The sequence below is a fragment of the Electrophorus electricus genome, chromosome 25 (genome assembly GCF_041902795.1).
Source record: "Electrophorus electricus isolate QZ-2024a chromosome 25, ASM4190279v1, whole genome shotgun sequence".
Taxonomy (NCBI): Eukaryota; Metazoa; Chordata; class Actinopteri; order Gymnotiformes; family Gymnotidae; genus Electrophorus; species Electrophorus electricus.
Window position 1 is genome coordinate 5968043 of NC_137521.1, and position 26565 is coordinate 5994607.

Below are 26565 nucleotides of genomic sequence, written 5' to 3' on the forward strand. Positions count from 1 at the left end.
ATTGGTCAATTATTTTAGAAAATATGAATCTAATTGACCTTAGCCAGCTTTGTGATGTCTGAGGTTACTGTATGTACTGATAGGCCTCCACTTTCGCCCCTTTTTTCTTAGCAAAGATAAAAAAGATTAGACACACTAACACGTTTCTTAACAATTAAATTGCAACGTATATTAATCGCCCACATTACTGTGCAACGGTAATTCGTTTGGTATTCTTCATGCTTGACATTTAACGCTAAAGGTTTAACAACTAGGAACTACAATAACCAAAATGCATTGCGGTGGAAACACCTTACCAAACATCTTGTCCACATCACTGCCTAGCTTTAGCCACCCGGCTAACTAGCTATCTTTCTGCACACAAATGTGAACAAGCGATGTGTGTGCTAGTCATCTCCCATAATGGGGGAATACGCATTACTGTTAAACATAGCCTGCTACTGAATGAACTCCTGAGGTAAGACTTCTGTGGAATAATTTACTCAAATCCCCATGTATACATTTTTTATAATGGAATCTGTGATGAGCTCGCTAATCTTAGCGAACCAGCTGCATTTTCTGTAGTATTCTAACGTTATCACTTTAGCAAAATCCATGACAGAATATGGGCAACTTTAGCCAACATTGGACCATGCTGCTGCTAATAGTATACAAGAGTTAACTAGCTTGCTTTTTAAGATAACTTGGATTAGCTGTGTTTCTAGTTAGCTGTCTTGCTAACTACATGAACTAGATGCATGCAGGATACGTCAGAAAAGCTAAATATTTTATGTTGACACATTTCTGAAGCAGTAATGTCGGCTAGCTAGGATTGTTTGACCTGTTATTATATACACAGACGGCCACGTAGCTGTCCTAGCTGACTAGCTACACGCATAGCCTTAACTTGTCTCCGTTAAGTCAGATCGAGTCAGGCGTAGTTTGTAGTGATGATGGGGCGTTACCTACAAGCTAATAGGTGATTATTCGGCTGGCTGAACACAACGACCTGCCAAGTCTGAATGTTGTGTCGATAGCTTGTAACGTTAGCTCTGATAGCTAAGATAACACGCTAACCTAGCTAGGAGAGCTGGAGGTAGCTGAGGTAGCTAGCCTAGCCTGCTTTAGCTCCTGACAGACGGCTTACTTGCCTTCTGGCCAACCGTTCAGTGACTATTAGTGGGACGAGATGTATTTCAGCTGCCCAAAACGAATTCCTTAAATTCGCTTTGATTCATGGTGACCTTGGATTCTTGACTAATAGCACTATGGGTCTTGTTTCGAGCATTAACGCTAGCTAGGTTAGCATGTTGGTTAAACCCGTTTTGAACCTCGAGCGTTGCCCGGCATCACGTGAGAGACCTCGCGCACTCCTGTCTTTCTCCGTGCAGGTTACCTTTGCCTGTCTACACCTAAAGTCATATCCTATCTATTAGGTCATTTGGTTTACTTTGTAATGCTAAAGTATCTAGTAACACTAAGGCTGCGAATATGGCCTCTGGTCAAGGTTGTCGAGTTTTAAACCTTTACTAAAGGTTTTAAGGTTTCACCAGCGTGTTCTCTTTAGCCCAGTAAAAGCCAGTAGATAGATTTAATTATAATAATCGAACGCAGGAAAATAGATTTAGCCATAAATTGTAATTGTAATGTTATTTACTGGCCTAACGTTTACTTATTCTTTTATTTTTCTTAGGTGGATATCAGTGAACAGTTGAGAAAATCATAACAACCATGACATTGCATCGGTTTCTCTCTGATATCAGTCGCTCTAAGGATGCAATTTGAAATTTAGGTGTGCCGAAGACAATGAATCTACACCAAGTACTTACTGGGGCTGTCAACCCCGGGGACAATTGTTTCTCTGTTGGAAGCATAAACAACGTACCCTTCACGGTAAACCCTGTGCCTTGCAAAGTACACAAAATGTGTCTATGATTCCAGACTAATTTTTTATAGCACCATTCCCATAAATTATTCTGCTGGTTTCACACTGTTGCATGGTGAAAATCAGTATCCAGCTGTTTGTGTGACTCTGCTCCAGCCTGTTACCTAGGTGATTTTGCGCCAGTTCCTAGGTGATGGTACCAGGTCATGACATGTATCCTTTCAACGACCCCTATATTATGTAAAAGGAAGATTTGTTTTTAACAAGCATTTTCATTTAAGTAATGGTGGGTGATTACAGAGCTGCCCATGCTATCAGAGGGCAAACATTCCAATCTGCTGAAGAGCTTTTTGCTGTACCGTATTTGTATTTCTGTAATGAATATGTGTGACCTGAGGGCAGCTGCAGCTTTTACCAGGTGCCGTGTTTGCGTGTTCTGAGTACCATCTTGTGTCCCCTTCCCTTGTGCACAAGGCTTATGCCTCTGGATGTGACATTGTAATCTTGGGGAGTGACTTTGAAAGGCTTCAGATCATCCCAGGTGCCAAACATGGGAACATCCAAGTTGGATGTGTGGACTGCTCTCAGCAAGGAGGACAAGTAAGAGTGACAGGCTCTTCCTACTCATGTCAGAAAAGATCTGTGTAATTTTATCCCAAGTCCCAGTAGTTCTTAACCTATTGTCAGTGGTCCAGCTGTTGATTTCATTTAAAGCATAGTGCACACGAACTAACTCATGTAGAGCTTGAATCCATAAATGTCTATTAATATAAATGTGAGTAATGGGCTCCAAATACAAAAGTACACAGCAGTTTTGGCTTGGGGTTTTATGGCTGCAGATCACATGCCTGTATGTCATTAAAACAGGAAGCAGACGTCTCCACTATATATTTAAAAAAAAAAAAAATAGCTTCACGTGCATGTGTTTTATCCTCACTTGCAAATACCCAGTCCAGATTGCAGACCTAATCGGAAAGTTGGGAGAGGTGGGCTGAGCTTAACCCTTTCACTGATGCTCTGCCATTGCTTAGAACAGACTATCCAATACTGTGACTGTGCCTTTAAGATAAGTGGCTTAGAGGTGACTCATTCTTGCATGTGTCCTTTTCTGGATGCAAGCAGTGTGGTCTCCACATTAGGGTCTTTCTCATGCTTTCTTACCTTCCTATCCATCAGCTACAGAAAGAGCTAAATGTCGTGTGAAATTACAGTAAATAACCCACAGGGGATGAAGTAAGGGGATTATTTATCTCCTATGAGCAGCCATTGTGATGAGTTGCACAATACAATATATAAGCTCTTACCACCACCCACTTTTCCGCAATGAAAGGAGTCTTTTATTTCAAGGGTTTTTTTTTTTGTTGTTGTTGCTATATTGTACTTGTTGCTGTACTTGTGTTGATTTATTTCCATTTATGATTAAGTGAAAGATTAAGGCATATGATGTATAAGCCTTTCAAAATTGTTTTAATGAAGAGGTAGCAAAGGTAAAGTTTGCGTAACCGTTTAGCTGTGAACAATCTTTTTTGTGTCATCACCAACAGATTGCTGCATCCTATGGTAACATTATTTGCATATTTGAGCCTGTGCAGATTAGCCCAAAGGAAAAGACACAAACGGTGAGTGATCTTATTTTCAGAATCAGAATTGTCTCTCTCCTGACCGTTCTTGTCATGTTGATGTGTCCTGTATTCTGACTCTTAACAGAAGCTGAACTACCACTGGCAAAAAACTGGCCAGTTTGTTTTGCAGTCAATAGCACACAACCTGGCCTGGAGTCCCACAGGTATATGAATATCTATGTATCACACAGATCGATGTCTCTGGTCAGTGCTGCACCTTTTTGTCTCTTTTTGTTGTCTGCTTGTAGGTACTAGTCTTTTGACTGGGTCAACCTGCCTGCAGTTGTGGTCCAATGTGAATTTCTGCTTTGATGCTGAGTGGAAATGTAGCAGTGATCCTCTGTGTTCCTGGAGGTGTATATGGCAGTGCAAGTAAGTCTAGTTGTGCATGAAAGTGCTTGAAATATGCATTTGATTTCCATTGGTTAAATTGCTCTCTAGCTTGTGGTTATGGACTAATAATCGTGTCTTTGATCCTCTTCTTTGTTATAGGACTGCCTCACCTATTCACCTATTGAAGTTTTCTCCAGGGGGAGAATTCTTTGCTACGGCAGGGCAGGTTCGTATCTAGCACCGCACAGTTCTGTTATCGTTCACACCAATGGCTTGTTTTTCACTTGTGCATTTTGAAATGGGAGCGTTGTCTCACCTTCAGGACGACTGTTTAGTGAAGGTATGGTACAGCACGAGCAAGTGGCAGTGGGATTCCCCGAAGCTGTTCACTCCCCCCGAGCTCACCTCCCAGGGCGAGGTCAACTTCTCCTTCATCTACCTGGCCCACCCACGCTCCGTCACCGGCTTCTCCTGGAGGAAAACCAGCAAGTTCATGCCCAGGTGAGCGGCTGCACCCAAAAGCTCTGACGCGCTGAGCAGCGCGCCTGCCAGCTTGTCACGCTTAAGCGCCCTCTCTGCCTCCAGGGGCGCCGTGGGCAACGTGCTGCTGACCTGCTGCAAGGACAGCGTGTGTCGATTGTGGGCCGAGACGCTTCTCCCCAGCGACTGCCTACTGTCCGGACTCCGCTACAGTCCCGGCAGCAACAACACCGGCAACACGCTGAAATCTGCCAGCGTGAAGAAGGCCCAATGTAACAACAAAGGCCAGAGTCCGAAACCGCTGGAGGTGAGTCACCTTTCCTCGCCAGATCAAAAAGCTGAGGAAATCTCCCCACACTTTGGGTTAGTTATACAGAAACCTTTCCAGAGAAATGCAAAACAGCTTTGATCACAGCTTTTATTTACAGTTTGCTTTTCTTTCTGAGCGGAACAGGCTGAATTGTGCAGGGGACATTCTGAAGCATAGCACAGTGTCTTTTATGTTTTTCATGAATGTAGTGTTCTACAGAGAAACTGATTTATAGCAAAGGTCTGATCTTTGTGTCTGCCGTTGCTGAGGTCTAACTTTAATGTGGAGTGCAGTGTCTAAACAGTCAGTGGGAGAGCTAGTTTTAGAAACTGCACTTAAAGGGTGGACTCATATTTGGTTTTAGAAAGGAGGAATTCTGTAACACAAACTTGTTAAAATTGAATACAGTTGAAATAATATATAGATTATTAAATTAGCATATATTAATATGCATCGGTTAAAGAACAGGCACTTTTTTTTTTTTTTTGCTCTCGATTTTCCTGCTAGCACATTTAAGCAGCAACAGACTGGAGTCTTTTTAGCTCAGTTTAAAAGTTCTGACTCATTCTGCGTTTGCCTCTAGCTGAACCTGGCAGAGCCGTGGGGGGTCTCAGTCAGGTGCACAGCCCAGCTGGCCCACACGGGGCCGCTCCCCCAGCAGCAGAACAAGCATTACGCCCACAGGGCCAGCGCCCCCCATGCCAACGCCCTGTGCCACTTCCACATCGCAGCTAGCATCAACCCGGCCACAGGTAATCACGGGTTGTCATCTAAAGTTAACTTCTCTGTCAGTTATGGATGCAGTCCATTTATTAGTTACTTGATGACATTACATAAGCAATGAGAGAGGGTGGCAACACAGAGAGGTGTCTCTTCATCGTGGCAGTCTCCAAGTTAATAAATAATTACTAGTCAGGGTTCTTGTGAAATCAACTGCCTTCAACTCAGATATTTCACTGTGGCAAGCCAAGGTTGAAATGACCAAAGATTATATCCGCATGTGGGTGGAGGTATGCTCATCGTAAATAGGATGTAGTGTTACCACAATGACCAAACGAGTTTGGTCTCTGCTGACTGTCATGAATAAGAATTATTGCTTTGTAATGCCGAACTGTTGGTAAGACTGGAAAAAGCTATTAGGTCAGTCAGATTCTTAACCCATATAACCTCACCAATATTTTAAACACTCTAAAGGCTTTATTGTGGACACAGTGCAAATGCAGAAATAAGGCACAAGACTGTGTCATAGGCACGTGTGGGCGAGGCAGTTATGTTGCATTGGGTTAGACTAAATACATGATCAACAGATGTGGTTAGGCCTCCTGCCGCAGTCAGATTAAACCCTCATTCCTTTCAAAGCCGCATGTGAGCTGGCGCCGCTTGATGGCGACACCTTTGTCACGGCAGGGAGCATGCAGTGAGTGGCAGAGCGAAAAACATTCGCAGATGAGGGAACGGACATGCTTGTCAGGGAATAGCAGAGGTGCCACACAGAAATATATATTGCACAAGAGGGAGCAGATTAAACTGGCATGGGAAGAGGTGGCCCAAATCATAAAAGAAACCTCTTTCGGTGGCATTCAGAGGGCAATGTTAATACAGTAATGATAATTAACAATATCAAAAATAACTGTGATAATACTTATTAATATTGTTATTGTTGCTCACTTTTATGAAGAAAAAGATTTGTGACTGATATGACTAATTATTTAAATGATATAAATTTATATTATTTCCTGTATGTGATGCCACCAACTGTCTGATTCACATTTAATAGTCACAATAGAATTGTTTTTCCTAAAGAAATAAACAATTATACAAGTTGTGTTTAGTTAGTATTTGGGATCTTTGTTTAGTGGGGTGATGTTTGTAGTCAAAATCCTGTTGTGAGAAATTGCGCCTGCTTGGATTGAGGTACCACGCTGCACTTCTGTTTGCGATGAGAGCAGGTCAGAGGAGGCGGTAGCACAAGCACTTTTTTAAGCCAGAAAGCGTTCAGAACCAGTGTCGCACTGGCGGATTTTAAATGCCACATCCCCTTTTGCACCACTCCACCCACCTAGTCGCACGTGCACTCATTTTTGTTCTCCATTAGCACATGGCAATGAACGTGCGTGCACCCTCGCAACATTAGCACCGCATGGTGCAACGTTAGTACCACGTCCCAGAAACCGGAGCCGTACGTGTTTCACGTGGCAAGGGCCGGTTTTAAAAACTGTATCATTTTCAAGTGGAGTGAGAAATCCGTTGAAGCAGTCAACGCGCTCTTGTGCCAGATATCCCGCTGCTGCCCTCCATCTCGTCTCTGAGTGGCTCCGACGAGGAGGAGCCTGGCGGACCCTTCACCGTGCACTGGCTCAACAACAAAGAGCTGCACCTGACTCTCACCATGGAGGTGTTCCTCCAGCAGCTCAGGGGCACGTTGGAGCAGCACAACCCACCGCACACTGCCCAAGCCAATGGGGGTCAGTATTTTTAGCACTGTGCCTTCTCCCTTCGTTGGGGGACGATTTAAAATGTTTTAGACCAACCTTGCATGCATTGGAGAACTAGACTCACTGTTTTTAAACAAAATCAATTGTACGTTTCCCGTTTGCAGCGACGGAGTATGATGAGGAGGGTAACGTGGCAAGCCCCGAAGGGAGCAAAGGAGAGCAGAGCGCGGATGCAGCTTCCGGCCCTCTCCCTGCAGCTGCTGTGGAGCACCAGGTAGACGTTTTACTGGGCGACTGGAATAAGGCAGCGGACATGCTCTACAGCATCCACCCCATGGATGGCTCTCTGCTGGTGTGGCACGTAGACTGGCTGGATGAGTATCAACCTGGGATGTTTCGTCAGGTGCAGGTAGGAGCAATGGACCTCTTCTTTTTCTTCTGTATATTATGAACGTGTATGCAAAGCAGGCTTGTTATGGTTGTTTGGTCATGAATTTGCTTATGTTTACACTATGGCTGCTCACACTATGGCTGCTAGCGTAGTTGCAGACTTTAATCTGATGATCAGTGGCACGCGTTTGTGTGGTAGGTGTCTTTTGCGTCCCGGATCCCCGTCGCCTTCCCCACCGGCGACGCCAACTCCCTCAGCCGCAGCGTGGTGATGTACGCCTGCAACAGAAACGTGGACCTGGCCATCCAGCATGGACGACAGCGGCCCACGGCCCTGCCCCGTTCCTCCTCCGTCCTCGTTGGCCTGGGCCAGGGCAAGGCGTGCTCAAACAGCCTGCGCCTGAGCATCTTCACCCCCAACGTGCTGATGATCTCCAAGCACGCCGACGGCTCGCTCAACCAGTGGGCGGTCAGCTTCGCCGAGGGCTCGGCCTTCTCCACTGTGCTCAGCGTGTCGCACAAGTCGCGCTACTGCGGCCATCGCTTCCACCTCAATGACCTGGCCTGCCACTCGCTGCTGCCCCTGCTGCTCACCACCTCGCATCACAACGCCTTGCGCACACCTGAGGTGGACAGCGTCCAGTCTTTGCCTGGTCCCCTTCCTGCGAGCCGTAGGAGTCGGGTGTCACTGGGAACCGTGTCCCAGGACCCGAATGCCATTTACAGTGAGCTGATCCTGTGGAGAGTCGACCCGGTCGGACCACTCTCCTTTTCAGGGGGCGTGTCCGAACTGGCCAGGATCAACTCGCTCCATGCCTCGGCCTTCTCCAATGTGGCTTGGCTCCCTTCACTCATCCCCAGCTCCTGCCTTGGTAAGGTTGTGTCTTGCTTCGTTTTCTGTTCAGATGTATCGGAGTATTGCCGTATGTAGTGGACTGTCTTTCATACCGTCTCATAGGGTTGTACGGTGATTCGCCAAGTGCCTGCTTTGTGGCAAGCGACGGCCACTCCCTGAGATTGTATCAGGCGGTTATCGAGGCCAAGAAACTGCTGAGTGAACTTTCAAATCCTGAAATATCGGTAAGAGACGACCACATGCATGATTTGAGCTTTTATCAGCTGTAATTAGCTAACTAACCCTTTATTTGTTTTATGCTGCTCAGAAATATGTTGGAGAAGTTTTCAACATCATAAGTCAACAATCTACTGCAAGGCCAGGATGCATCATTGAGCTCGATGCCATCACAGACTTTGTATGTACATGATTTCACATGCCAATCACTAAAAATATAATACGATATACTAGGACTGCATGATATGGATAAGATACTATATTGCAGTTATTTAGCTACATATTATAGTGTGTTTTTTGCCATATATTAAAAATACAGTGGTGATTCCTTGATGTGATATGAATAAAAACTCCTCTGTATGTTTCCTTTAACAAAATTATGTACACTTGTTGGAGCTTGTAAATGCTGTAATTCATTGCAGCATTGGGAGTGTGTGAGACTGGTGTGAGTCAGGACACTCACGGCACACAAAAAAAAATACTGAATATGTATGTCTCATGATGTTACACAGGCCAATATTGCGATATATTTTGATTAACACAGTGCATTATATAGCCCTATAACATTTTCAGTCCTTTTTCTTTTATTAATAGATCATGGAACCATTTTGGCCTCCTTCTGGTCCTTTTTTGGCAGTGCTTGCTCTTTACAGTGCTACTTACTGCCTCCACAGCAGGGGAAGCAGACCCAGTTGTTGCATGTGTTCGAGGAGAACCTCATTTTGGGAAACGAGAAAAGGGATGATGGCTCACAGGAGCTCCCAACCACTCAGTCTGGTAGGGAGCCTCTCTGAAATTGTCTGATCTTTACAGCCGTCGGGTTTTCACCTGTGAAATGTAATTGGCCCTTGTCCTTCGCTTAGCCTCCACATCCACGCTCTTCTCGGCCCGCTTCTTTTTGGTGGTGATGGAGTTTACCCAAAGTGGAAGATCACTTCTGCATATGTGGCATCTGCAGCTGGCAGCAATTCCTGTTGCTATGGGTATGTGTCCAGTTTTTTTTTTTTCTCTGTGTATTTTATCTAGTGGCATACATATCCAAAGTTAATACACAAACTTCTGACAGTTTTTTTTTTTTTTGCAGTGCCTTTCACAGGGTGTTCTGTTTATTTGTTGGTTGAAATTTCAGGGATTTAACCTATTTGAATTTTCCCCCCTACCCAGACGACACCTCAAGCCCTGCTAATAAAGATACAGCAGCTCTGTCACCTGTCAACAGCTCAAAATTTAACTTAGAGTCTGCCTCGCCATCAATCCAAATATCTAAGCTTAGCAGGTCCAATCTGCGAAGCGCTTGTCGTCTCATGCTGACCAGCGAGAGGGTGTTCAGTCAGGAACTGAACCTTCCAGAGGGGGTTGAGGTCATACGTGTAACGCCAGCTGCAGGTGTCCACCCTATCCTTACTGACTCTGGCCAGGGCAACAAGTTACAACAATAAATTACTTAATTGTTTTCTTACTTCTTTTTGTCATGCATAAGCATGCCTATCACTTGATCACAAGCCAGTTTGATTAGCTGATTAAATTATTCTTCTGTCAAATGTGCTTCAATTACCTAAATTTAATTTTTTTTCTTCTTGTGATTTGTTTTTTTATCACTGTATGCGAGCACAGTGGCATCTTTCTGATTTCATTACAGGCCACTTGAGCTCATCATCATTGCAGCCAGCTGGGCGGGCCCCATATCTTCTTGCCACGTCTTGTTCAGATGGCACCATGAGGTTCTGGACTTGTAGCACAGCCTGTGACGATTATATTCCTGACACACTTACTTATGCATGGGAAGAATGGCCTTTGCTGGTGGAAGAAGGCTTACCCAATAGCAGCGCAGTGAGCATTCCTGGCCGGCCAGTGGGCATCAGCTGCTGCCATACAAGTCGAGTAGCGGTGGCCTATAGGGGCGCAAAATCTCTCGGACTTGCTGCTAGGGAGCCCCTCCTTCATGTGAGTATATTCCAGTGTGAGTCCACAGGAGGGTCCCAGTGGATGCTGGAGCAGACTCTTAAACTGGATGGTTCAAGTAGTCTCACTGGTAATAGTTCTGATCACCTGACTTTGCCAAGCCTACAGGAAAATTTGGTGGTTACTGGAGAGTGTATGGGCAGTAGTGGCAAAGGTTTGGTCCATCTGGACTGGGTTTCTAGAGAGGATGGTTCTCATATATTGACAGTAGGTCTTGGCTCTAAACTGTACATGTATGGGACACTGTCAGGAAAACCTCCCGAGCTGGGTCTGTCGGACAGTAGCAGAGAGTGTTCCTCTTCTCGGCTTGTTCTATTACGGATAGTGGACTTGGTTTCTTCTGTAGAGGGCTCTTTGCCCATCCCAGTGTCACTGTCCTGGGTTAGAGATGGTATCCTGGTGGTGGGCATGGATTGTGAGATGCATGTCTATTCACAATGGCAACCACCAGCTCCAGCCAAATCGGGACTGACCACATGCGACACAAATGTGGGCAGTGTGAACTCCATCACTGGAGCAGTGAAGCAAGAGGGGTCAAATCTTCAACCTCCTAAAAAGACTCTCATGAGGTCTATGACCAGCCTGGCTCAGAAGCTGAGTGGTAAAAGAACAATGTATGACCTTCCGGCTGAAATGGAAGACTATGGCTTATTTGAAGCAGCACACCACCTGTTCCCCACCCTCCCTCAGTATCACCCGGTGCAGCTTTTGGAGCTAATGGACCTTGGCAAAGTGCGACGAGCCAAAGCCATCTTGTCCCACCTGGTGAAGTGCATAGCAGGAGAGATAGTGGCTCTGAAAGACGCCACCGACAACCAGGAGCGACGTTTGCGATCCCTCAGCATCAGTGCCAGCGGAAGCACTGCCAGGGATCCAAAGATGTTTAACAAGGCTGAAAACGCAGATTACACGGAGATCGACTCTGTCCCACCGTTACCCCTGTATGCTCTGCTTGCTGCAGATGAGGAGATAACCCCCAAAGCCAAAGACAAAACGTCCAGCGTCAGTGGGGACAGCGGCCATGGCTCCAGCCGCACGGACACCTACGACGAGCTTTTCCAGGCCACCACCTTGAGCATGGATGATATGGACCCTTTAGATGGCGAGGATGAGGATGCCAGTGCTAAAGTCATTGATCTGTCCCAGTACAGTCCCACTTTCTTCGGCTTGGAACATGCCCAGGTTCTGTCCAGCCACCTGCTTCATTCCAGCCTGCCAGGCCTGACACGAATGGAGCAGATGTCCCTCATGGCCTTGGCTGACACCGTTGCCTCCACCAGCACTGACATTGGGGAAAGTCAGGAAAAAAGTCAAGGTCGGTACCTTGGCATACTGTGTGTCTGCTTTTTTTTAAAACTAACTGCATTATTGCTATGGAGGCTTAACCACATCATATGCTAAATCAGGTGGAGAGACGCTGGATGAATGTGGGCTGAAGTTCTTGCTGGCTGTTCGTTTGCATACCTTCCTGCTGACTTCATTACCTCTGGCACATCGTGCACAGCTCCTCTGTCAAGGTACATTAACAAAGCAAATACCTCTACCAGCATTCAAATAATTTCCTTTTCCAGTATTATATCTCACTGTCAAAGAGGCAAGATGGACATTTCGGAAGACATTGTTATTCTTGTCCTGGTTTGATCGCCCGCCTGAGAATTGGACACACCATCACTTCAGATGTTGTGTCACTTGGTGCCATGTGCCAGTTTGAGGACCTGAAGCTGTGCACACGTCAGTAACTGCTTTTGGGCCTGCAGGACTGTCTACCTGCCACTATGCTTGGGCATTTCACTCTGAGGCTGAGGAGGAACTGCTCAACATGCTGCCTGCCCTTCAGAAAGGAGAGCCCACCTGGCCAGAGCTCAGAGCTATGGGTGTGGGCTGGTGGCTGCGGAGCACCAATAAACTTCGCAGGTGCATTGAAAAGGTTAGTAAAGACGAAGATAAAAATGCAGGATAAATAGGAAATGTAGGAATTGTTTCCCTCTAATTGGCTGATTTTATCTCCGGTTCCTTATTTTGTATAAACTGGATTTTATGGGTAGGAATATGTCGGACCATCTGATGGGCTGGCCTTGAGATATTTTTGGTCTCTGGCTAGCTGACTGAGTCACATAGTCCCAGTGCTTGTACAAGGAATACACTATTGGCCATTTTTACTTTACTTTGAGTGTTGTGTCCTTTATTTTCATAACAATATGTTATGCATCTAACTGTCTAATATTGCTCACATTTCAGTGTATCTAACATTAGCTAGCAAGCAGAGTGATGTATTGGTATCTGCTGTGGTGGTTCTCAAGTGGCCAATATCTGTCAGTTACATATATGATTTGCTAAAATAATATAGTTTTGTGTGGGTAAAGTATTTAATTATTTTAATGCTCATAGCTATGTTTTACAAGAAGGAATGTAAGACTGTATTAACGAAAATTGATCATTGTTTTCCTATTGTGAAAGTAGCTAGTTATATGGGTGGGTTACATCTAAAAGATAATTTTACGATAAGGTTAGGATATTTTTGTATGAGCTGGAATGCGTATAAGGGATCCAAAGTGACTTCATGTTTAATATTTATTGTTACTTGTGGCTATAACTAATAATTGCAAAGTACAGAGTGGATTCATATTTTGGCACACTGCACATCACGAGAGCCCTCAGACACACAGGAGCCCTCAAATTCAGTTTCCTTTGGAGTTTTGCAAGTGGTTCTAATGTCTTGCTGTGAAAAGCAGTATGGTAAATCTAGACTAGCCTGCTCGTCTTGCTTTTCTTTCTGTTTTCATTGCTGCTAGTCATTTAATGACCAGTATCTTAATTCTCAACAGGTTGCAAAAGCATCTTTTCAAAGGAACAATGATCCCTTGGATGCTGCCCTGTTCTATTTAGCCATGAAGAAGAAAGCAGTGGTCTGGGGGCTATACAGGTACGCCCAGCACACAGTTGAAAGCCATGTACGATGAGAAGCAGTATTCTGCCAGCATGACTTAAACTTGATGATGATCTCTGTTCTGTGAAGGTCCCATAAGAATACGAAGATGACTGCTTTCTTCAGTAACAACTTTAGTGAAGACCGGTGGAGGAAGGCTGCTTTGAAGAATGCATTCTCCTTACTTGGAAAGCAGCGGTTCCAGCACTCGGCAGCCTTTTTCCTACTAGCAGGCTCCCTAAAGGATGCAGTTGAGGTAAAATGTTTTTAGAGCTGTCATTGTTATAAAATACCATCTACTTTTTAAATGACAGTAGAAATTTGATGGATATTTTTAAAATATTTGATGGATATTTTAACAGGGCTATAGCTGAGAACCAGTTGATTTCAGTTCAACTTTCTGTTCTTTTCTAAGATGTGCTTTATATGTGTTTGCCCATTCCAAAGCGAAAGTGCTGAGGTGTCTGCACAGTTTTACGACCGCCACCTTATACGACCGCTACGTCCTTATACGTGTAAACAGCAAATCTAATTTCAGCTAAACTGCTGTACTCTCTTAGGTTTGCCTGGAGAAGATACAGGACCTGCAGCTGGCTTTGGTCATTAGCAGATTATATGAGTCTGAATTTGAGACATCCTCCACTTATAAGAAGATCCTCCAGAGATATGTTCTGGGAGAAGACCGTCAGATTCCAATGCACCAGGATCCCTTTTTACGAAGTATGGCATACTGGGTCCTAGAGGATTACAGCAGGGCTTTGGATACTTTGCTTGAACAACCCAAACTTGATGCGTCACACCAAGGTGGGAAATTATGCTACGCAGGACAAATTTCCTTTTTTATAATTAGCTGTGATGTATTTTTGGCCTTTTTCGGTTTTGTGATTGTAACCAAAGCATCTCTTCCAGGATCTACAACGTCTCCATGTAACCCAGCAGTTTTCAATTTCTACACCTATCTCAGAACTCATCCGCTCCTGCTTCGCCGCCATTTTGTGTCATCAGATAAAGCTAAAGTGGGGCTGACGGCAGAAGGCCGCATGGCGGACTCCATTAGCCTCGTAGAGAGGAGACTCTTCTTCACTGCTGCTAATGCTCACTTACAAGCTGGTTGCCCCATGTTGGCTCTGGAAGTCCTCTCCAAAATGCCCAAAGTTGTCAAGCGATCTAAGCTGCTCCGCAAACAAGAGAAGCCCTCACCCTCTCTCACTGGTTCTTGCAGCCCTCCCAGCAAGAGCAGGAAAGAGCAGGGCTCTGCTCTTGACTGGTCCCAGCCTGATCTTAATGGTTTCGAGTCAGTCTCGGATACCCTGTCTTCATCGCGAGAAGACCACAGCCACTCAGACTCTGTGCTTAGCTTTGACTGGAGCCAACCCTCCATGACCCTGCAAGATGAGCCACTTGAGCTGAAGTGGGACAGCGACAAAGAAGACTCTGAAGATGAAGAAGCCGGCCTCGCGATGAAGAACATCCAACCGGAGATCGCTGCTGTCTCCCTCAGTGCTCCCAACTCCACTTCTGCTTCCCTAGACGCCGAGCTTGACGACCCCCCCATACTGTCTGTTGATATCCTTGCCGCCCGCCTCAAGTTCATCTCCTGCCTGAAGATCCTGACGGCGGAGCTGCGGACGCTCTCCACAGGCTACGAGCTCGATGGGGGCAAGCTACGAAGCCAGCTGTGTCACTGGCTCGAGCGTGAGGTTATGGCCCTCCAAAGGTGCTGCGGTTACAACCCCAACCTCCAGCAGCTGCCCGGGGGCATCTCTGCTGATCTCGGCCAGGACGTGGGAGAGGAGCAAAGGGCTGAGGGTACTGCCGAGCAGGCCAGGAAGGTGCAGCACTGGCGCAGGCTCTGGCTGCAGAGGAACCAGCCTCTGTTGCGCATCTTCCTCAGCTACTGCAGCCTGCACGGCTCGCACGGTGGAGGGCTGGCCTCGGTCAGGATGGAGCTCATCTTACTGCTGCAGCAGTCCCAGCAGGTAACTTAAATCATCACAAACTATGCAAGGTTAAACCTCCCAGTTTCATTCTGAGACAGGCCCAGTGAACGTTTTTCCTAACCAGTAGAAATTAACAAGTCATAGAAAGATGATCTCGAACTGTAACTGACATTTAGGCAGCATTCGCATTTGCCTGTTTAATGCAAAGTTTGCAAATGGGATCTCATATTTTAAGGTAAGGACGGTGGGTAGGTCGAACAAGGTGCTAGCAACGCCAAAGTCCTGGGTTTGATGATGTGAGTGTAGCTTAATTTGTTGTTAAGTGATTAGTCGTGCACAGTTGCTCCCTCACATTTACATTTTACATATGTTTACAAAATGCAATGTTAATATTTACAAATGCCGGTTTACAGTTACGGATCCTTTTTCTGTTATTCATGTGTTGTTTGCACAGTTTTGGCACCTTCTTAAACACCATTGTTTGACTGGAACCAGGTACCTGCAGCATGGAAAAATTAGATCAGTCTCGGTCATCCTCACTCAGTTTATTTCGGAAAGGCAAACTGTAGAGTTTCAGCACTAGAAAAAGTCTTATGAAAGAGAGTGGGTAGCCAGCAGAAGTGAGACAGTTCCAGCAGCAGCTGACAGATGGAGCTGAAGCCCGGGGCTCTCCAGAGCCTTGTGCTCCTTCCTGCTATGCTTCAGACAAGCAGCCAGACACCGGCTTCGTCTGAGAAGGCGCAGCGTGATGCCCCGGCTGTCGCACAAATCAGCAGCCTCCTTTGACTAATCCTAATTGACTTTGGGTTTCTGTCTCCTGGCACTGACAGTGGGGCTTGTTAAAACTCCATTTGAGCTCCACTTCTAATGGAATTTAAGATGTCGGCGGTGTTACATTTTTTGAAAATGAATGATGTATGTTTTTTGTGTGTGTGGGTGTTCTTCAGTGGTGGTGTTGTCTGTAATGAACTGTACATTTTTCTTTTATAAATAAGGATGACAGCCCTCAAGTTTCTGTTCAGCAGCAAGCCTCGGTTCCTCTACTGCTGGCCTGCACGGCGAGCTCCAAAACAGTGGTGGCCAATCCCATAGTTCACCTCACCAACTTGACGCACGACATACTGCACACCATTAACACTCTGGACTCCCCTCCCCATCCAGATGTTATTAACAACGAGGTAAGCAGGTAGTTGGCACAGCGCTGGTGGTACATAGACTGGAGACAAATGCCTGAAAAAAAATGTTTCATTTTGAAATTCTACCCTAATTGCTTAGATTTGCTTATATTTGGCAATAGTACGTTTACAAAAAAAACCCCTACATATTTAGTGATCCTAACAGTGTTTATACTTTGGAAATTTCCAAATGGAGTATAAGCGGAATATTTGGTGGTTGTGGTTGCCGATGAAATGTTTTTACTGCCGCTGTCGTGATGAGTTAAGACCTCTCTTCAGACTCACTCTGTTCCATCTCTGGCTCCTAATCCTCCATTCCGATTGGCTGCTTTGCTCTCAGATCTATGTGATGCACACCCTGGCCGCCTCCTTGTCCGCCTGCATCTATCAGTGCCTGTGCGACGGCCACGATTACAGGTGGGTCAGATGCCGCGGGCCGTTCTCATTGTTCTCACAAAAACCGCCGCTTGGAACGGACATCATACAGTATTTCAAAAGAACTTGAAAATGTTAACAGCACTTTTGGTCAAGCCTGTTTCCCCCCCCCCCCCCTTTTCTTCTTTTTGAACCATTTTTGACCTCTCAGTTAAGAAGATTTTATAAACCTGTCAGACATGTGTCTGACTCCCAGGTCAATTTTGCTGATGGTGATTGAATGCCCTTAGAATATGACGCATCAGAGTATCCCCTTTGGCTGGCTTGTGCCATTTTTTGGCAGCCTTTGACACGCAGCCTTTGTGTGGATCACCCCACATGCACGATTAGATTTATTAATGCAATTATGTCTGTTAACATTGTGCTTCTTGTCATATTTGAACACTTGTAGCTGTACCCCTAAAATGTGTTTGGTATATTGGGTCTTTTGAATTACGTCAGACCTTACACCTGAAAATGTTGCTTTTTCCAGCCACATCAACCAGTTCACAGGCACCGTGTACCAGAGCATTCTGCTTTCCCATCAGCACCCTCTGCGAACCCTCAGCATGGACGAGGCTGTCCTTCCCAACACCTCTCCAGCTCAGTGGCCTGGTGAACTACTTCAATCTCCTATATTTGGATTTATGTCCTCTGTAGTGCCAGGGCAGTCCTGCTCCTTATTTAAATCAGCGTCACCAGCACGTTGCCGTTTAGAGTTGGTGAGCACTCCACCCGTCGCCCTGTTCTTACTACCGTTTCTGTGATTCACATCGCCCCCTGCAGGTATCAGTGCTTTAATGCACCTCCTGAGCAACGCCGGCGAAGAGAACCAGCCGGGCCTGGGCGTGCTGCTGTGCGAGATCCTGACCGCTGTCTTCCTCAGCCTCTTCGTGCACGGCCTGGCCACCCACTCCAGCCTCGAACTCTTCCGTATTGCAGCCCACTCACTCAACAGCAAGCTGTGGGTGGCGGTGTTCGGTGGGGGAGCCCACCTTCCTGTGGTGGACAAGCCAAGCTCATCCTCAGGTTGGTTGGAGCCTTGTGAAGAGACAAACTGCTAATATAATGGGTGTTGCCACTAAACCTATGCTAAGATAAATGCAGTCATTCATGATTTTAGGTTTTTGTTGTTTTTGTTTTTTTTTGCAGCCTGCGATTGTGGCACGTATAATGCTTCTTGCAGTTGTGTTTTTATGGTTCAGCTGTAATGTGCCTTATGCCCCTAACGACGGTTTCCTTTTTTTGAGTCGGTTTCTAACTTCTCTGCATTAAAAAGGCACTTGTCCAGTAAGACCACTTGCTAATGCAAACGACGGTCTCCTGTGCCTTAGTGCCAGCCACTCTGGAGGAGCAGGAACGGAAGCAGAAGCGCTTCAAGTTGCGTTCTTCCAGAAGCAGCTCCAGAGAGGCACAGGACAGCCCTGCCAGCCGTGGCCCCGTGCTTGAGCAGGACGTGTCCGTCCTTAAAGAGCGCTTTGTGCCCCCCGAGCTCAGCATCTGGGACTACTTCATTGCAAAGGTACAGGAAGATTCATGTTCGTCTTTTCTTTTGGGGGGGTCCACTGATTGACATGCTGCACAAACTCACTGTTCTGATCTCCCAAAGCCCTTCCTGCCACTGTCTGCCAGCCAGGGTGAGTATGATTCAGAGGAAAGCCAGGGGAGTGAGGAGGAGGAAGAGGAGGAAGAGGAGGACAAGGAAGAAGATGAGATTGGAGAGTCTTTTGATGCCATTTCTCCTCTTCAAGAGCATTCCAACAACAACTCATACAGGTGCTTTGGCATGCCCGTTTTGTTAAAAAGCTCTACACGGCCAGTCAACTCCTTTTACTGCACTTTCCAATCAACATGCCTGATTTAATTAAATGGTAATTAATGAATAAAATTAACAAGAATGTTAATTAAATTCTCGTTTTTTTCTGCCTACTTCAGCTGGTGTTTGATGCGCTTGGCCATGGTGCAGCTGGTGCTGGTGAACCTGAAATCGTTCTATCCCATAGCTGGCCACGACCTATTGGGTAAGGTCTGGAATCGTTTGCACCACTCAGGTTCATCAGAACATTCTTCCGCCACACATGGCCGTTCATGGCTAGGGCTTTAGTTTTGTTCAGGCGGGTTGGGTTCTAGTCACGCCGTTTTCGCTGCTGTGGCGCTGTCACACTGACCGCATGTCTGCCCAATCGGACGTGTGCGTTCCAGACCTGCCCGTCTCCTCCCCGCTGTGCCATGCTGTACTGAAGACCCTTCAGCGCTGGGAGCAGGTGCTCCTGAAGAGGCTGGAGATCTTTGGAGGCCCTCCGTCGAACTACATCTCCACGCACGCCACGGACGAGGCCGTGGCGTCAGGACCGGCTCTTCTCAGGCACAAGTCCTTATTGGAACCCACTAACACGCCTTTTAGGTATGCTGTGATGTAAGAAGGTCTGGCTTTGTTTTCAAAAGCAAACAGCCTCGAACTTGTTCCTGTGGCCTAAAAAAATTCAAAACGATTAAATTCATCAACCACGTGAAACAGTGTCTTGAACGTGTACTCTCCAGGTCCCGACATCGCTCAGCCCTTCCTGTGAAGAGACTGTGGCAGTTTTTGGTCAAACGGGAGGAGGTGCAGGACACCTTCATCCGCAACATCTTCACCAAGAAGCAGGACCCGAACGAGGTACTCGCTCGTCCACGGGCTTTCCCGTTCACTCAGCCAAGAGTGATGGCACTGCTCTTTCCGTATTGTCAGTATTCGGAAAGCTGGAGATTAGATCAGTTGTTGATTGTTAGTGGCGTTTTAGCATTTTTTTTTAAATGCACAGTGCTTCAAGAAAAGTATCCCTTCGTGTGCAGTCACTTTTGATTGTGTTGTCAGCTGTTTTTGTAACCAACACCCCTGCAATTTATTGCTAATTTTGTAGTCTGCTTAACATGTTTCTTTGGAATTAACAGTCTAATTCTGCATTTTTATGAATCCCAATGATTTGCATGTTTGATCACATTTCTTCGTTTGACTTTTTCCGTGACTTTTTTTTGAATGATTAAGTCGGTTGAGGACTGCACTGGCAGTATGAGATATTCAGGGATGGAGGAACCTGGCCTCAATCAGGTACTGCTAGCCGAAACCTTTTGGGGAAGGGGAGGTTAACATTTAAGCTTTGTTATGCTGTTTTGATAAATCAATATATGCTACTTATTTGTTTTAAGTTGTATGCAGTTCCATGTTATGACTTTGGGGTATTTTTCTCACTATGATGAGGTCAAGGTTCAGAATAGTGTTTCAAGGCTGGCAAGGTTACTCCTAGCTAGGTAATGGGTGCTAGCTAGTTACCGAGGTAATTGTTGTTTAATAAAAAAAAAAAAAAAAAGTCTTAAGGTCATCTTTAAAGTTGATGATGGTGTGCATAACCAGCGTCTAATAAGTGTATTTTCACAGTGCAAAATCCAACTGCATTTACAGTTCCTCCTGTTACTGTCTTTGTAATTATACTGTTAATCATATAAGCCTTAATAATTAATGACATTTGTGCATTATTTGGCTAATAGCACCTTGATTTCTATCTCATTATATAACTTTCATATCAGAGTGCATCAGGTCTTCCCACTGTTAAAAGACATTGCTAGAGTATTAAAAATCAACACATTTTGAACATGTATGTAATGACTAGTATGGATATTGTATATGGATGCTTTTGCAGGATCCTTATACAATGTTACAAACCAAAATCTGACATTTAAACAAGAATAATACAGTCTGTCTTACAGTAAGAATATAACATCTGTAATTTGTTATAATTGAATGTTGACCAAGTGTTTAGTGCTATAGCAAGTCAAATGTGAAAACCGAACTTCTGGTTAATTATATGTTGCTCGTCTTGGTCCTTGAGCAAACCACACTCCCTGAAAAGACATTAAAAAACCATCACGTTTAGCTCCCCTGGCTTTCAGGGTGTCCTGCGTTAAAAGATGATGCTGATGATGCTTAAAAAATGTGACAATAGTGAATGTGTCAGTTTGTGTGGGTGGACATGAGCACAGTGCAGAATAAGATGGATTTATCTAAAATGCATGTATTTTATTTATGCAATTTTACAAAATTTAAATGATGTTTATCTTTCCTTTTGTATTTGGTATTTTTTGCATTAATGTCCCAGGACCATCATGCTCCACGCTAACACTTACTAATTCAGATAACTAACACTTTGTCCTGCCCCTGTGAGCCACGTTCAGTGACGCCAGCTCTCGTAACAGTGGTTCATTGTGGGTTGCATGCGAAAATCGCCGTAGACAAGTTAAATTTTGGTGTCCCAGCAAGGCATGGAGTTGATGCCTGTGTCTCCCACAGGTCGAGGCAGATCTGGGTTACCCCGGGGGAAAAGCACGCATCATCCACAAGGAGTCCGACATCATCACAGCCTTCGCCATCAACAAGGTGAGCTGGGTTGTCTGTGGTGCGGCGAGAGGAGTGCCGGCGTTTTCCGGCGAAGCTTGACAGAATAAGGAAAAGTCCTAACAAATTCCGTTTTGCCTTAACAGGCCAATCGTAACTGCCTGGCAATTGCCTCCACCCACGACATCCAAGAGCTGGACGTGTCCTCCATCCTGGCCACGCAGATCCTGACGTGGGTCGACGATGAGGCGGAGACGGAGGTGAAAGGGTGAGCTGAGCCGACGTTGTTCCTTTCACTTCTCTGGAGGCATTTTTTTCCAAGAGGGAGCACGTTTGGTTTTGGCAGCTGCCTCTTGGGTTGTCAAAACTACCCAAGCGCAAGGAATGTACAAATGTATAACGTAGGTGGCTGGGGTGCAGTGAGTGAGCTCCCCAGCAAGAGCTCAGACGCTGATCCAAATCTGCGTTTCCCTTGACTACGTCTGTTATGTTCTGGAACAGGGCCATGGGCTTTGTGTTTCTCAGGGGGCTGCAGGATGCAAGGTGCCGTCTTGTTTAACTGCCCAAGAAAATGAGTTCTGACTGTGAAGGAGCTTTAAAATTTTTTAAAAAGGAGGCCCCGGTGTACTTTATTCCTGCTTTGCACTAGATACTTAAATTGTTAGATTTTCTTTGGTAAATGAGGTGCTTTCCCCCCCCCCCCCCCCCCCCCCCCCATGCAGTTTTATTTTACCATGAGCAATAGTAGGGATTTGGTCAGGTGTTGTTAAAAATGTTGCTCCAGATCGATTCAACGGTAGGATGAGAGTGGTGTAATATCATCCAGTCCTGCGTGTCTCATTTTGATGAGCATTGTGTCTCGTGATGGATTTTTAGCAGCGACGACTTCCTGGTGGTCCATGCTCGGGACGACTACAGCACTCTGCATGGCACCACGCCCTACACCCACAGCAGCCCCGGCACGCCCATCAACATGCCCTGGCTGGGCAGCCACCAGACGGGCAGAGGAGCTGCCATGGTGAGAAGATCCTGCCTTTCCACTGCCGGCTCGTTTGCTCCTGCCTACATAAGGGATTTGTCATAAATCCCTGATTTTCTGTGCTTTGGCATGTCATAAGGTGTCTCCTTATGGAGAGTTACGGATTCATGTATGCAGTAATGCATTTGCGTTTGCTGATGTGGCAAATGCTGAGCATGAAGTATATATGAAGTCTGAATTCCTGAAATGTGTCTCGGGACATTGAAGATTCCATTTTGAATTCACGCGCTCCTTTGCCCCCTTATGTAGCTAATAAAACGGAACATTAACAACGTGAGGAGGATGACATCCCACCCCACTCTGCCGTACTGTAAGTAACGCCAGGCCTTTCCTCCTACAATGGGATGAGAGCAGCTCACAGACTCGAGTTCCCCTCACGTGCCGCGTATGAGCTAACGTTACTTTTCCAGTGTGAAAGACAAATCTGCTTAAATGGCCTTGTTAGCGTCTGTGTAAACACACACCCTTTACGGGTCCAAGAGTCTTTGGGAGAGCTTGCATAGGCTGCATCAGCATGTGAGCTGGGTGGGCTGTTCTCTGACCACAGACCTAACCGGAGCTCAGGATGGCAGCGTGAGGATGTTCGAATGGGGCCATTCCCAACAGATCATCTGCTTCAGGAGCCCTGGCAACTCTAGGGTAACAAGGATCAGATTTAACTACCAAGGGAACAAGGTGAGGAAGTGTCCTGCTATGTGTTGGTGGTGTTGGAATGCCCTAAAATCTGCATTCAGATTATTTTTATTGGATACAATACAAAAATTAGTTTAATGGGATTTTTTTCTGTCATTTCATTCATTCATTCCTTCATTCCTTATTTGACATTTTCCTCAGTTTGGTATTGTTGATGCAGACGGGGCACTTAGTCTCTGGCAAACAAATACTTCAGGCACGGCACCAAAACCGTACCTGGTAAGTTGAGTCATTCGTGATTGTGGTAAGGTGTTGGTGTACTTTTTGTCCTTTCTTTTGAAGTAGCGCTGACTGTTTTACTTCCCGCACAGACATTGCAGTGCCATAACAAAACGGCTCATGACTTCGTGTTCGTGAGTTCCTCCTCTCTCATTGCCACTGCAGGCCTGTCCACTGACAACAGGTACACCAGACATAACAGGCACTGAGCCTTATTTGTTCGTATGTTCCCAGTTCACTCTTTCCTTTACACACCGACCAACTAAAGAAACATCCCTCATCACTGCTTTTTCACTCAAGCAAAGCCCCAGCTAGTGAACGTGTGTCCTTACCTCGTCTGTGTGTGTGTGTGTGTGTGTGTGTGTGTGTGTGTGTGTGTGTGTGTGTGTGTGTGTGTGTGTGTGTGTGTGTGTGTGTGTGTCTGTCTCTCTCTGTCTCTGCCTCTCTCTCTCTCTCTCTCTCTTTTCTCCCACCCCATTTTCTCTCTTCCTACAGAAATGTGTGTTTGTGGGATACTCTGGTGGCCCCATCCAGCAGTTTGGTTCATGGTAAGCACACCGCACCCCACACACACATGCAGCACTCCAAGTCCCGTTTGTCCAGCATAAACCAAACTCGGTGTGGGGGACTGTGTGATCGCAGGCTTCAGCTGCCACGAGTCCGGCGCCACAGTGCTCGTTCTGGCACCCAGACAGCAGCTGCTGATCAGCGGTGGGAGGAAGGGCTGGATCAGCGTGCTGGATCTCACGCAGAAGCTCCAGAGGCAGTGCTTCCAGGCCCACGACTCGCCCGTCAAAGCCCTGGCAGTGGATGCCACCGAGGGCCGCTTTGTCAGCGGCTCGGCTGAGGGAAATATCAAGGTAGATGGCGGGAGGATTTGTGGCCCCACTATGAAGCTATATTTGGTTTAGCTCGGGACTGATGCAATATGTTAGGTGCTAGCTGTTTTATTCCAGAGTTTGTAAACAATTGTTCATTATTACTATCAAGCACATGGCTATTCGGGTGTTGCTGCTGAACTGGTACTAAACTGTTAATCAAAGGCTTCTGACTGCTACCACGGTGGGTGTAGTAACTGGACTGGTGGGCTGTTGGCACAGGTATGGAGCATGTCCACCCAGTGTTTGCTGCACACCTTCCCAAACGAGCACGCGCGGCAGTCCATCTTCCGCAACCTGGGTACGGGCGTCATGCAGGTGGAGATGGCACCGGGCAACCACGTGTTCTCGTGCGGTGCTGATGGGACCATGAAGATGCGAGTCCTCCCCGACTGCTTCAGCGCCCACGGCAACAACATCAAGAGCGACGTTAGGTTCATCATGTAGCAAGCTGTCAAGCACGGAGCCACTTTTGCACATGGTAAGATGCTGAGCAATATGAAGCACCTGCGGAGGGGCAGAGTTTGAAGACCTGATGGAGCTCCGCTCTTCGACTGAGCAGTGAGCAAGGCCTGTTTCAGACATCTGATAGACTGAGTAATACAATGATGTATGTATTGGATGTGAATTTAGAAGATAAGCCGCATTGTACAACCTGTATCAGGATCAAAATTAGACTGATCAATATATGTAAGCACACTATAGGATACATTTCTCATCCCTTATTCAAATACATGGGTCTCTCTCGCTATATATAATATATATATATATATATATATATATATATATATATATATATATATATATATATATATATATATATATATATATATATATATATATATTCATATTCATGAAGTAAGCCTTGAATAATCAAATTATTGCTAAGCAGTGTTGTGATTGTGGTTTAGACTAAATAGTGAGAAGTGTCCTTATATTTATACCTAAAATGCATCAGACCTGGACCTGGATACTTATTGGTTCAAGTTAGGTTCATGGTCTCATTTACATACTGTGCTTAGGACTTTGTGACCCTTCTTACATTTAACTAGGTTTGCTAGTTTATACCTGTATTCCTAAATATGTATAAACCAGGTATTGTGTATTACTAGCAGATAAACAGTATTTAGTTAGCTGCCTGGTTGTAATTGGGTACATTCTGGGCATGTACAGTCATGTATTTCAACACAGGCAATCATAGGTTTTGGGATTTTGAAGGTTTTTTCCCCCAAATTAAGATAAGATAAAAAAAAAAAAAGTATCTGTAGTCAACAAACTAGTGGAAGGCTAAAATCCTTAATACAAAGCACTTTGCTTCATTCAAGCCATAGATTTTTTTTCCCCTCTGCATTTACACGTGCTAAACTGGAAGCAGCATTACATAATACGTTATAATAAATGATGTTATCTCCAACAAATATATTTTGCAGATTTTGGTCCATTGGTATTTGGTTGACATCTAATTGTCTCTAGACTTGCTGAAAGTGTTCATCAGTCTGTCCTGGAGGGGTTCAACACTGCAGTGTTGTTTTTTGTTTTTTTTAAATTAGCCCCCCCCCAATGGCTAATTAACAAGGCCTTCGTGAGTTGTGTTGTAGCGAGGAGAATGCTGTACTAGGCTGTTCTGGGTAATGTCCTGCCCCTGTCATGCTGCCAAAGTCAAACTCATCACTTCTATGCCTTTTTGCTTATCATTTTATGACTTCTTTGAATCAAAGGTAATGGGTGCATAGTATTGGCCCATGGTAAATTAATGCAGACTGGTGTTCTTTTGCCAGCCCTATGGCTTGTGAGGGCTGGGTGTGGTCAGCATTTGCACAAGAATCAAATTCAATGGATGTAAAAATGTATATTATCTTTATTTAGGGGGAAGCAACTGAAGAGCATAAAACAGAGTTTTATTTCCTATGTAAATACAGAATCAGGGTGTTGATGGAACACCTAATTTAACTGCAGACCATATGAAAACCATTTAATTTAACACAAGGAATATTTATAGTGTATAATTTAAATTAGAATTTAATGCTGGGCATAGCATTGTTTTAGAAATGCCTTTATGGTACCACCACCCCATGTTTTTAGTTATTGTCATGAAAGTGACCCCACCATGCACAAACTTCACACACCAGTGTCACTTCATGTTAAAGGTACATTTTTAAACCTTAAAATCTAGACATATTTATCACCATTAAGATTTTTTTGTTATTTAAATGAAAAACATTTAGGATGAAATCTGTAACTTGCTTAATGAAGTGGAAAGAAGGAATCAACTGCAGCTGTATTGCATAGCTTCTCGAGCGTTCTCCCTTTAACCTATGAAATGTGAATATACACAAATCTAATTTTATAATAGGTATAAAGATTATTGTAAATTGAACTATGTAAAATACACCTAATGTAATGGTATAATAAATCAAGTTGATGCAACATTTATGTGTGTG

The 26565-nt window shown here is 45.2% G+C and overlaps 1 protein-coding gene across 5 annotated transcripts; it reads left to right on the forward strand.

Annotated features, from left to right (window-relative positions):
- The first annotated feature begins 305 nt into the window (after nucleotides 1-305).
- Nucleotides 306-26555, forward strand: dmxl1 (Dmx like 1). Of its 5 annotated transcripts, none has more exons than XM_026999739.3 (45): nucleotides 306-457; nucleotides 1673-1872; nucleotides 2339-2464; nucleotides 3409-3483; nucleotides 3572-3650; nucleotides 3735-3858; nucleotides 3979-4045; nucleotides 4142-4320; nucleotides 4405-4606; nucleotides 5193-5361; nucleotides 6886-7074; nucleotides 7209-7453; nucleotides 7634-8306; nucleotides 8393-8514; nucleotides 8598-8687; nucleotides 9181-9283; nucleotides 9370-9489; nucleotides 9671-9892; nucleotides 10146-11783; nucleotides 11875-11985; nucleotides 12226-12395; nucleotides 13294-13391; nucleotides 13485-13650; nucleotides 13955-14198; nucleotides 14304-15373; nucleotides 16330-16512; nucleotides 16850-16926; nucleotides 17417-17538; nucleotides 17710-17952; nucleotides 18258-18445; nucleotides 18533-18699; nucleotides 18859-18944; nucleotides 19126-19327; nucleotides 19465-19582; nucleotides 19952-20014; nucleotides 21251-21337; nucleotides 21442-21563; nucleotides 22172-22313; nucleotides 22584-22644; nucleotides 22882-23009; nucleotides 23169-23246; nucleotides 23339-23430; nucleotides 23742-23794; nucleotides 23889-24106; nucleotides 24347-26555. In XM_026999739.3, the coding sequence occupies exons 2-45, from the start codon at nucleotides 1786-1788 to the stop codon at nucleotides 24569-24571; spliced, it is 9024 nt and encodes a 3007-aa protein (XP_026855540.2). In that variant the 5' UTR covers nucleotides 306-457; nucleotides 1673-1785; the 3' UTR covers nucleotides 24572-26555. The 5 variants fall into 5 exon arrangements, with proteins under 5 accessions (XP_026855540.2, XP_026855541.2, XP_081563424.1 ...); XM_081707297.1 differs by lacking the exon at nucleotides 306-457 and adding an exon at nucleotides 1025-1370; XM_026999740.3 differs by lacking the exon at nucleotides 19952-20014.
- The last annotated feature ends 10 nt before the right edge of the window (nucleotides 26556-26565 follow it).

Bases quoted from the DNA above. Each gene is read 5' to 3' on its own strand.
- dmxl1 (XM_026999739.3), top strand. From the start codon at position 1,786: ATGAATCTACACCAAGTACTTACTGGGGCTGTCAACCCCGGGGACAAT. The intron at 11,784-11,874 runs GTCGGTACCTTG...ATGCTAAATCAG, and splicing joins AAGTCAGGAAAAAAGTCAAG to GTGGAGAGACGCTGGATGAA. The intron at 21,564-22,171 runs GTGAGCTGAGCC...ATGGATTTTTAG, and splicing joins GCGGAGACGGAGGTGAAAGG to CAGCGACGACTTCCTGGTGG.